The sequence below is a fragment of the Poromitra crassiceps genome (genome assembly GCF_964638095.1).
Source record: "Poromitra crassiceps genome assembly, chromosome: 2".
In the NCBI taxonomy this organism is placed as follows: Eukaryota; Metazoa; Chordata; class Actinopteri; order Beryciformes; family Melamphaidae; genus Poromitra; species Poromitra crassiceps.
The window spans coordinates 99,376,529-99,388,749 of NC_139624.1; the positions used below are offsets into that span (position 1 = coordinate 99,376,529).

The 12,221-nt window shown below is 46.8% G+C and overlaps 1 protein-coding gene across 2 annotated transcripts in view; it reads left to right on the plus strand.

Moving 5' to 3' along the window:
- Positions 1-991: 991 nt before the first annotated feature.
- Positions 992-12,221, plus strand: part of prpf4bb (pre-mRNA processing factor 4Bb) — a gene marked incomplete at its 5' end in the record, with an annotated part of 31,840 nt that continues 20,610 nt past the window's right edge. The window contains 6 exons of one of the 2 annotated variants that reach the window (XM_083654470.1): positions 992-1,053; positions 1,878-1,950; positions 6,771-7,915; positions 8,207-8,383; positions 10,537-10,695; positions 10,878-10,959. In XM_083654470.1, coding sequence (XP_083510596.1) covers positions 995-1,053; positions 1,878-1,950; positions 6,771-7,915; positions 8,207-8,383; positions 10,537-10,695; positions 10,878-10,959 — 1,695 coding nt within the window. The remainder of the gene's footprint in view (positions 1,054-1,877; positions 1,951-6,770; positions 7,916-8,206; positions 8,384-10,536; positions 10,696-10,877; positions 10,960-12,221) is intronic. The other variant, XM_083654469.1, reaches the window with a different exon arrangement.

Genomic DNA, 12,221 nt, shown 5'->3' on the forward strand with positions numbered 1-12,221 from the left:
AGTTTTAACGTTTTTAGCCAGATTTAGAGGAATATCTAATTTTAAATTAACATTTGGATGATACTTGTCACAGAAAAATAACTCCACAAACTGAATAATATTAGTACAAAAGTTAAATTTGCTGTTACAATACTGTGAGTGCTGCCTTTAGGGACGGCTTGGGAAGGGGAATTTCCATACAGAGCACCATTAGAAATGCATTCAGGGTCTGGAGAGGGCACTTTTTACAGACGAGGAAATCCGTGGCAATCTTTTGGAGTAGCCTATAGCTTATAATTAGCAACTCAATTAACATTCTCAGCCATAATATGATGGCTGGTCAAACAGTAGCGTATTAAGCATGATTTGTTCAGTTTACCCATGATTTGTTCAGTTTAAAAAGTGGGGGGGACAGAATCAAGGTTTTGAAAAGTGGGGGGGACATGCCCCCCTGTCCCCAGTGGAAAATTCGCCCCTGTGTGAATTAGATTCTAATTCACAATGAAAACGAATGTGAAATTATTAGAAAATGGTTGGGGGGGGGCACTCTGCACCCTGTCGTGGGCCGCATCTGGCCCCCGGGCCGCAAGTTGAGTAGCACAGACCCCCATTTGATGAGATTTTGTCTCTCAGACCCAAATCTGAGCTATATATGATTTTGTCCAGAATATAGGCCTATGTAGGCTAGTAGAGATAACAGAGAAAATATGATAGTGGTAAAATGAGATAGGCCTACTGACAATTCATCAATTTGCTGGGGATTCTGGTACCTCCTCAAAGACCCCTGGTGGTCTCCCCCCATGTTGAGAACCACTGCTCTGGGAGAGGACTGGAGGAGACACGGTGCACGGTGTTCACTAAAGGAGACAAACATAGACCCTGGTGGACAAACTATGAAATTCAATGTCCAAACGGTGCTGCGCCGCCAATACAGCAGGGAGCAGGCTATTCGTTTGATGCGGTTGTGTTTGTGTAGTCAAAATATTCGAAGAAGAAGGCCCCTCAACTGAGGAAAATGGCCGACGTTGAGATGGATATCGCGTCCACAAGAATGAATAATGGCAACGAACACGTGTAAGGCGTTTTAAACTTCAGGTTAAACTTGAGTGTTAATAAGGAGTTGCCATATTTTCCATTCGAATTTGATCGGGAGCGAGTCTGTAAGTTAGAATCGCGGAGGCTAACAAACTAGCACGCTATTGTTGCCGGGGCTAGCTAGGTTAGCTACCCAACGTCAGCTAAGCTAACGTTATCTAGCTTAGTTAACGTTCTAGCCAACTAACGCTAGCTAATGTTCGCTAGGCTATATATAATTTTGTTTTCATTAAGCATACAGTATACAAAAGTGCAATTCACCTTCACTGCCGTATGTTTTATTCCATAAGGTGTACGTATATAACCATCACATATAATTTAATACCATTGTTCTGTAGTAGGTTAGATACGTAACGTTATTGCCCTGACAACGTTAGTGTTAGCACAGTCGAAGCTACGGTTTCAGCTTGCTAGCTAATGTTAGCAAGTCCTAGCTAACGAGAGCTTGGCGGTCATGCTCAGCGAAGCAGGGCTCTACCAGCTAAGTAGCGTTAAATCACCATAGCTAACAGTTAATTGGCAAATGATACATCCGTAACAGCAACCAGCTACACCAAGCGCTAGCTTAATTCAGCCCATTACATAAGCATCTGCCCCCTAACATCTAGCTTAGCGTAACGTTAGCTAGGTTAGCTCGTGCATTGATCTGAATGACGTTTCACAGGTAACTGTTACTGGTGCTAAGTTTGCTGTTCTGTTTAAGTGACCAAGGTGCATGCGATTCTCAAACTCTGTACACCAATGCCTGCTCAGACCCAAACAGTTGTTTTGCGACTAATGTTAGTTTGGCTTTCCCTGCACAGGAGACAGGAATTGGAAAGCCATGAGAGAAGTGCAAATGAAGATAGTGGAGATATGTCTGAGGAGGAGGAAGAGGTAAGGCTGCGCACATGTATGGCTTAGTTACATATCTTTTCACATAATTGGATGATTGTGGATAGTGGAATGATGTCACGATTCTGAGCGTGTTGTCCTAACAACGTTGAGGCATAATACTTTATTTGCCCTCATCGTATTTTAACTCAATGGTAGGTTTGGCATTTCCCGTGATTGTGATTGAAGTTGTGTTCACGTGAGGGATTGAAACCGAGCTATCAATATGTCATTTATTAGTCAGCTGCAACTGTCTTCAGATCCAATAATCGTATTGCAGACAGGCTTATATTGAGATAACCATATATTCTGAAGCACATTATGTAGGACTAGGCTAGAATTTGTATTAGGCCAGTCGGTATGCTACCTTATTTACAACCAGGGCCCAAAATTAACTTTTTGAGTCACCGGCCAAGTGGCGGGTAGATGGAAAAAATCCATAGTATCACGATACCGCAGAGAAATCTATATATTTTTTGTTTTTTGAATGTGCAATGATGTCACTTTTGACATCATCACTGATGACATCACCGACATCATATTATTAGCTAATTTGCCTAATTAAAAAATTAGGTTCTGTCAGCTCACCCGCACTGGTGCCCCTTACACCCCCTGAAAGTTTCAGCCCGATCGCACTTGAAACGGCGTAGCTGTGGCCGGACACAGAATTGAAACATACAAACAAACATAAATACAGGGTTTGTACGGTCATGGAAAAGTCTGGAAAATCATGGAAATTTAAATTCAATTTCCAGGTCATGGAAAAGTTTTGGAAAAAAATAAAATCCAACAAGGTTTTGGAAACCTGGCTGGCCTGTGACTAGAGACCTAGATCTCGTCTTAGATTTTGTTATGGTAATATTGTGATACTGCATAGTCATCTTTTCCTGGTTTTAAAGGCTGCAGTAAAGAAGTCATTTTCTGAGCGTACCAGACTGTTCTAGCTGTTCTATTATTTGCCTTTACCCACTTAACGTTATTCATTATATCATTATTCACTGATGATTTTTTTAAATCAAAAATCACATTGTGTAAATATATTTTGTAAGAGTCCATATCGCCCGGCCCAATTTACAATTGAAAATCTAGCCCACTTTGTAGAAAATACCGAGATATATCATCTTTCGCCATTCAGCCAAAAAATACTGAGCTATGATTTTTGGTCCATATCCTCCAGCCCTACTCAAGATCTTTGTTGTCGTCAGTGTTGGGGCTAGTAACGTGTTTTAGTACTAAATGACCATGTTAGTTTTTCAATTGTCATCTGTTAGTAGTTACATTACATAGAATATTTTTACTCACTGACTTTTTTATGTATACACCGAGACTTTACAAAATGTTTCGTCATGAAAATTTGGTTTAAGTCATGGAAAAGTCATGGAAATCCATTGGTCAAAATGTGTATGAACCCTGTAAATATCGCCCACATACTAAATTTTATATAAAAACATAGAACAAAAAGTTCACCAAGTGTTTGGTACATTTTATACTGTTGGAAAGCCTGTTTATTTCCCTTTTAAATGGTGCCCCATTTGTAAGGAACATGCATTTGTGGAATGAGCAACACAGCTGAGTATGTGGGTTGCGCTCATGAAAAATTTGCCAAATCTGCTCTGCCAATGCCAAACAGCTAATTCTGCTGTTGCGATCTATATAGATAGCTAGATTATACTTCTCTATCCATTTGTTGCCAAGCACAGCTCAAAAAATATTTGTTTTCTCTCAGAAGTGACACAATTTATGCTTTTACTCTGAAGGCAGAACGGCCCATCTTCCTGTCCCATTCCTACCTTACACTGGCCTAACTTCCTGTCTGTTGCTAGCTAACCTGCAGTCTCTTGACATGGCTGCTGATATTATTACACAGCTGTAAAGCTACTCGGTGGTCCTCCCACATGCTGTTTTGTTGTGATAACGTGTTCTAAACACAACGTTGCAATCAACATTGCTGTGTTCGTGAAACGCATGTGTGTGTCTGACTCCTGTCAGTGTCAGCTGAGCTACAAGTAGCGACCTGCATCAGCATTCTATGGATAGCAGCTGGCGCTCCACATAGGGGTGTCATGGTACACATACGCCACGGTACGTACCTCGGTTTTGCGGTCACGGTTCAGTACGAATACGGTACGGTACAACGGCGGAAAAAGCAACAACAAAAAATAATTTTCATTTTGTATTGAACCTTGGGCATTCATTTTGAACAGGCAGTACTAGTGCTCCACCTAGTGTCACAAACTGGTACAGCATGGCCCTGTTTAAAGCAGTAAACGGTACACACAGTGAACATACTCTCTTGCATTAGGTTGTATTTTTCTGGCTCGGTCACAATGTCACAATCAGCTACAAGGCTGAAAAGCATTTAGTTATAAAAAAATACAAAAAGTTTCCACTCTGCTACTGCCTCTTGTAGCTTCTCAGCTAGGTGGGCGCTAGTGTGCTGTTCATACACAGGTCTCGTTAGAAGAACAGGATTCTTCATTTCCCACTCACTGTCGATGTCGTGTGCGGTGACGGTGAGGTAGCTTTCAGTAGCACAGGACGTCCATCCATCAGTTGTTAATGCAACGGCGGGTGCAGTGGACAGGCCGTGCTCAATCACTGCTCGTGTGCGCTTGTACAGACGTGGGACCACGGTTCCGCTCATGTGTGCACGGCATGGGACCTTGTAACGAGGCTCGAGGACGTTTAATAAATGCCTGAAGCCGGCTTGCTCTACCACTGCATATGGGCGCATATCCATGGAAATGTAGACGCCAATCGCCTCTGTAATCTTCTTGTGTCGGTCTGTGTTGTCATTCAGAGGATGGTTAAAAGCAGCAGGGAGAAGCAGTTGTTGTCCCGTTTTCTTTACCGTGTCTCAACTGCCGAACAACGCCGACACACCGTCTTTGTTCGCTCAATCTTTCGCACTCCATCGCTGTTGTAGTCGACTGGGAAGCCAAAACTCTCCCACACCGCTGATTTAAAAGAAGGTGGCGGCTCCTCAAGCTCTTGCATCTCGCATGCCTCGCTTCTCACCATAGCGTTAGTTAAAGTGACTGACAAAATGGACGGCTTTCTCGTGTTGTTTTCGCGTGTCTTCTTCTGTGGCGTTTAATGGTGTTTCAAACAGCGTTCGTTTAGGTGCTTTACTGCCACCTTCTGGATTAGGCGTATTTGTCGTGGATCTCCACGTACCGTACACTGCCGTACCGTGATGCCCGTACCGTGAACTCACGGGACGAATACATGTACCATGACACCCCTAGCTCCACATCTAACGTTATATTTGCCTTCCTCAGAGCCGCATAGAAACTAGGGGTGTCAAAATGAATCGTATAATCCATGCATCGCAATGCGGACGTGTGAATTGAATCGACTCGTTGACAGATGAATCATTGAATCGTTTATGTTTAAATTTCTGTTGACACTCAGATTTTAAAGCACTTTAAAGCAAATGTGCAGTAATAGTACAGAAAATTTAAGATTTCAGTGTTTCCCATACATAAAGGAATTTGTAAGGATTTTGACCGCCACAAAAAGATGTTGACCAAAAAAAAAAAAAAAACGTGCACCTGAACGCAACATGCAAGATACCCGCTGAATAAGTGTCCAATTCATGTCATTCTGGCCAATACTTCTGTTATAGCATTTCATTCTGGAATATGGAATATCTTTCAATAATCTATGATTTAGCTGCTAAATTGTCAAATACCACCATCTGCTCGCTACCCAGGCACTTATGTATAACTAACTTAACCTAACTAACTATCGGGTGTGCGTTGTCAACCTAAACTCCGGCTGACACCCCAAAAACCTACAATCCGCTACAGAAAAATGTATATTGTTTGTTTATTAACTGGCCCCTCGCCTTCTATCATTTCACAAAAGTGGCAAAGCAAGTTGAGTATCCCTGACCTATAGGGAGAAATTTAGTTTGTCATTGTAAACCCACAGCACAGTAATGATGACATGTTCTTCATAGATCTAGCCTTTTAATTTTGCTCTTAAGCTTTCTCAAAGTACACCAAATTCATGCATTTTACTTTAAAATGTTTTTAAAAAATCTCGCGGGGGACCATGCCCCCGCACCCCACTAGGGGGTCTGCGGTCCCCCACCACAAATACTCAAAATCCTGTGGGGAAACACTGGATTTGATACTTGGAGCTGCAATACTGTTGGAGCTGTATCGAGATGCATCGTCGAATCGAATCGTTGACAGATGAATCGCAATCGAATCGTGAGGCCAGTGAAGATACACAGGCTTAATAGAAACAAACACGTTTTGTTAAAGAGGGTGCGCCATCATGTATGGTAAACAATTTTACATGATGACTATTTTGGGACTGCAATGCAGATGGCAAGTGGAGAAGTGGTTGTGACATCTGTAAACAATGCCGAAAATGAGGCCGAAAAAGCCGCGAAAGGAGAACTGCCAAAAACCGACTGTCGTTACACCAAAACGCAGCAGTTTTAATTGTTTTACATGACTATTTTGTCACTCGCCACGTGGGGGGATAAACCTCAGAGTCACTCGCCAAACATAAAATCTACTCGCCAATGGCGCTTGGTGGGTGTTAATTTTAGGCCCTGTTTACAACTCTAAACTTTTATGATGGCATAGACAAATAATGCAAGAAAGTAAAGTAATTGTTCCACTAAGTCACAGTTTGGAAAGTAGAGAGATATTATTTTTTATTTTGGAGGCAAGTGGAAGTTTTGGGGAAAGTAGAATTGTAAATTTGAAGAAAATTAATGAAATTATATTATTCAAAACGTTAATTGCATGGCATGATCTGATGCCAGAATTGACTGTCACACTGTTATGTTGTTACCACCGTAGGAGGAGGCAGAAACTAATGGCGAGAAGACAGAAGAGGGGTCAAAACATCATGTCAGTGGAGGCAAACACAAGAGGAAGAAACACAAGCACCGGAGTAAGCACAAAAAACACAAGCATGCCTCTGATGAGGACAAGGATCGCAAACGCAAGCATCGACATAAACACAGGAAACACAAGCGCAAGGAGGCCTCCTCTCCCTCTGCCGCTGCCATCTTTGATACCTCCAGCCACAGAAAGACTGAGTCTTCTCCCTCCTCTGGAAATCCCAGCCTGGACGACAGGGCCTTGCTGGAGGATTTAGAGAAGCAGAGAGCCATGATCAAAGCTGAGCTGGACAGCCAGTTGATGGAGGGCAAGGTTCAGTCAGGCATGGGCTTGATCCTTCAGGGTTATAACTCTGGATCAGAAGAAGATGGAGATGCTCGGGTCAGAAATGGAGAGCAGCGCCAAAGGAGCAGCTCAGGTAAACCTATATCTCCTAGGGCAGGAAAAAGTGGCAAATCCAGGCGCGACTCAACAACAGAGGTCAGTAAATCTAGCTCCAAGCGTCACAGTCGGAGTAAGTCTAAGGACAGGCCAGCCAAGGAGTCTAAGCAGGATTATAAGATGACCAAAAGCAGCAAAGATGCAACTGTTAAAGACAGAGGAGGCAGGAGCAGGTCAAAAGACAGAAAGCGTTCGGGCAGCGCTGATAGGTCCAAAGAGAGAACCAGGAAGTCCCCCTCACCTTCCAGCAGGAGAGCAGAGCAGAGAGGTAGCCGGTCTGAGAAACGTCCCTCTCCACAGCCTGATGACAGACCAAACCAGGAAAGGGCAAGTCGCAGGTCCAGATCACCTGGGCGGGAACGGCCAGGTCGATCAGATGCTGACCGGGACAAACGGCCGACCAAGTCCCCATCCAAGGACGCGTCATCCGGCAAGGAGAACCGCTCCCCACATCGACGAGGGCCTCACAGTCACAGCCCCTCAAGGAAACGCAGTGCTTCGCCCCGCCACAAAGATGCCCAGCCCTCTGCCAGTGCCCCAGACAGGGCGTCGAAGCAGAGCCATTCTCCCTCCAGAACAAGGTCTCCTCCCAGGAGGCCACGCAGCCGCTCACCAGACCTCAGGAGGAGGGATGCTGACAGGCAAGAGTCACCACTGAGGTTGGTGAATGAGTTGTTTTGACTTTTCATAACTTCTCACACAGTTGTTGGGGAATTTCCTTGCAGTGCCAATAAGCCCTGTTAATTGAAAAAGTATTTTCATTGATTCCATCACTTGAAGGGCCGATATGCATTAGCCTTATTTGTATGGTGTGGGCAAATTGGGCGTGCAACTCATTTAAAAGTTCTGCAATGCAGATGATAATTTCACTGTGTTAATGAGTGTTCACATGTAATCCATGTAGAATGTCTCCTTCAGCCTCTGTCTCGTCTCCTCTGGTGTCCTTGTAGGAAGCGCCTGCGGCCAGATATGGGTCCAGGCAGAGACCGATCACGGGAAAACAGCCCCAGATTGGCCCCTCGCCGGAGGATGAGTCGCTCACCTCTAAGACGGAGGTCCCCCCTGTCACCACGACGACGCTCCCGCTCTCCCCCCCGCAGGCGGAGCAGGTCTCCACTGAGACACAGGTGAGCTCCCGCTCTCCCCCCCCCCCCCCCCGCAGGCGGAGCAGGTCTCCACTGAGACACAGGTGAGCTCCCGCTCTCCCCCCCCGCAGGCGGAGCAGGTCTCCACTGAGACACAGGTGAGGGCAGGTCTCCACTGAGACACAGGTGAGGGCAGGTCTCCACTGAGACACAGGTGAGAGCAGGTCTCCACTGAGACACAGGTGAGGGCAGGTCTCCACTGAGACACAGGTGAGGGCAGGTCTCCACTGAGACACAGGTGAGAGCAGGTCTCCACTGAGACACAGGTGAGCTCCCGCTCTCCCCCCCGCAGGCGGAGCAGGTCTCCACTGAGACACAGGTGAGCTCCCGCTCTCCCCCCCGCAGGCGGAGCAGGTCTCCACTGAGACACAGGTGAGGGCAGCTCACGTCTGAGACACAGGTGAGGGCAGGTCTCCACTGAGACACAGGTGAGGGCAGCTCACGTCTGAGACACAGGTGAGGGCAGGTCTCCACTGAGACACAGGTGAGGGCAGGTCTCCACTGAGACACAGGTGAGCTCCCGCTCTCCCCCCCCGCAGGCAGAGCAGGTCTCCACTGAGACACAGGTGAGAGCAGGTCTCCACTGAGACACAGGTGAGGGCAGGTCTCCACTGAGACACAGGTGAGAGCAGGTCTCCACTGAGACACAGGTGAGGGCAGGTCTCCACTGAGACACAGGTGAGAGCAGGTCTCCACTGAGACACAGGTGAGCTCCCGCTCTCCCCCCCGCAGGCGGAGCAGGTCTCCACTGAGACACAGGTGAGCTCCCGCTCTCCCCCCCCCCCCCCCCGCAGGCGGAGCAGGTCTCCACTGAGACACAGGTGAGCTCCCGCTCTCCCCCCCCGCAGGCGGAGCAGGTCTCCACTGAGACACAGGTGAGCTCCCGCTCTCCCCCCCCGCAGGCGGAGCAGGTCTCCACTGAGACACAGGTGAGGGCAGGTCTCCACTGAGACACAGGTGAGAGCAGGTCTCCACTGAGACACAGGTGAGGGCAGGTCTCCACTGAGACACAGGTGAGAGCAGGTCTCCACTGAGACACAGGTGAGGGCAGGTCTCCACTGAGACACAGGTGAGGGCAGGTCTCCACTGAGACACAGGTGAGCTCCCGCTCTCCCCCCCGCAGGCGGAGCAGGTCTCCACTGAGACACAGGTGAGCTCCCGCTCTCCCCCCCGCAGGCGGAGCAGGTCTCCACTGAGACACAGGTGAGGGCAGCTCACGTCTGAGACACAGGTGAGGGCAGGTCTCCACTGAGACACAGGTGAGGGCAGCTCACGTCTGAGACACAGGTGAGGGCAGGTCTCCACTGAGACACAGGTGAGGGCAGGTCTCCACTGAGACACAGGTGAGGGCAGGTCTCCACTGAGACACAGGTGAGCTCCCGCTCTCCCCCCCCGCAGGCAGAGCAGGTCTCCACTGAGACACAGGTGAGAGCAGGTCTCCACTGAGACACAGGTGAGGGCAGGTCTCCACTGAGACACAGGTGAGAGCAGGTCTCCACTGAGACACAGGTGAGGGCAGGTCTCCACTGAGACACAGGTGAGAGCAGGTCTCCACTGAGACACAGGTGAGGGCAGGTCTCCACTGAGACACAGGTGAGAGCAGGTCTCCACTGAGACACAGGTGAGCTCCCGCTCTCCCCCCCGCAGGCGGAGCAGGTCTCCACTGAGACACAGGTGAGGGCAGGTCTCCACTGAGACACAGGTGAGGGCAGGTCTCCACTGAGACACAGGTGAGGGCAGCTCACGTCTGAGACACAGGTGAGGGCAGGTCTCCACTGAGACACAGGTGAGGGCAGGTCTCCACTGAGACACAGGTGAGCTCCCGCTCTCTCCCCCGCAGGCGGAGCAGGTCTCCACTGAGACACAGGTGAGGGCAGCTCACGTCTCACTCAACTATCATTAGGCTGTGCTGCTCGCAGAGGATATCGCTGTGTTACAGCAATGCAATTTGTCCGCTCAAAGGAAAACACGTTTTTATTTTTAGTCCGGTACCTTTTAGTCCAGTACCTGTCAGCAATTCATTTCTGTGTGAAGGACCATCGTTAACATTCCTCTCTTGGGGCCTGCTTGCATCTAGCAGTATCCACTCTTATTTTGACAAGACATTGTCAACTCTTGACATCTTTGTCCTGCAGGTCTGATGAGCGGGACAGATATGGTAGACTCAGACAGTACCGACGCTCAATGTCCCGGGATCGAGGCAGGAGAAGGAGACGCAGCAGAGACGAGGACAAGTTCAAGGGCAGTCTTTCAGAGGGCATGAAGGTCGACAAGGAGTCCTCAGGGGAAGAAGTGTGAGTAAAAATTTTACTGATTTTCTTCCATTTTGTGGTTCATATCCTCATAATATCATAATCCGTCTAGTCTCCTCCCGGCTGCCTCGGGCAGCTTCGGGTCTATGCAAAATTAAACTAACATCTAACAAGAAGTGTGTGTGTGTGTGTGTGTGTGTGTGTGTGTGTGTGTGTGTGTGTAGGTTGGAGGACTTTGATGGTGAGGAGATAGATGAAGAGGCCCTCATCGAACAGCGCCGCCAGCAACGCCTGGCCATTGTCCAGGTCTGTTCACACCTATGTTTATTCAGATGTGCTGTTTTTGTATTTGTCCTTTCACATCAGTATCAGCATTGAAAATAAACTGATTATTTATTAAATATATTATCAAACCTTGCAATATTTATGTTATTTATATAGTGTTCTTTGCTATGGTTTCAAAAATAAAAATACATGGCTATAATAAGGCTGGGCAATTTGAGTGTTCATTTTGCCTATTAGGCCTATACGCATCTGCATTTACAATAAAAAGAAAAACTAGGAGGAGGAAGCTAGAGTACTTTTAATTTACATGTTGACATTTCTATTCACCTTATGTTGAGACACGGGGGTGGGCCAAATTCTTCCGGGTTGTGTTAACACTTCCGGCAGTCACGGCGCCAAATATAAAAGAATGTCGAGGAAGAGAGTTGTTTTTGTAGCGGACAGTGCAGGGGGTAAAATAAAGAACGTAGCCTACTACTTTGAGCTCGGTACACAGCAAGCAAGCAGAGTATCCACTGTTAGCCAGGTCAGATAACGTTATCGTCGACAATGACGAGCATTTTCTTGTAAAACATACCTGGACTCCAACAAAAAAAGCTTCAGATTGTTTTCTCTCCTCCGAGTTGCGCTCGAGCCACTAACGTCGTCAATAAGACCCGCAGACGTTAACGTAATTCCCTGGAATGCGAGACTTAACGAGCCAGTTACATGGCGTTGCATTCTTAGACATTGCCGTTTGCTTTTATTTGGTATGTTACATACAATTGGATAAATTATTAGTTAATTCAGAGTTAGAGGATATTGGAGCAGCCAGCCATTTTTTTTCTTCTTCTTTTTTGCCGGAAGTCATCACACGACCACACAACCGGGTCAAATGGGCATGGCTACATAAGGTGAATAGAGGACTTAAATGGCCACCCAACTGAAACAAAGATTTAAAGTAATAAACTTAGATTTAGGTAGATCTAATCTACTGTAGGATTTGTAGGATCACAAATGTGCTAATTACATATTGATTACAAAAACATTACAAAATCATTAAAAGTTTTTGTTGTTGCGGTTAAAGTCATTTTCCGTCATGGCCAAATGATACAGCACATCATCGTCGGTGGAACAGGTAAAAAGTGGAGCATGCCTGGTGGAGCTTTGCTGTATGGGACTGAAGCATTCAGTTTGTAATGAAGTAGCTTTAAATATTGTACCACAGGAATGAGTCTGGAAGACCTGGATGTTAGCAGATGTTACGTGTAAAAGTCAATGGGATTTCTGTATGGGGATTTTGG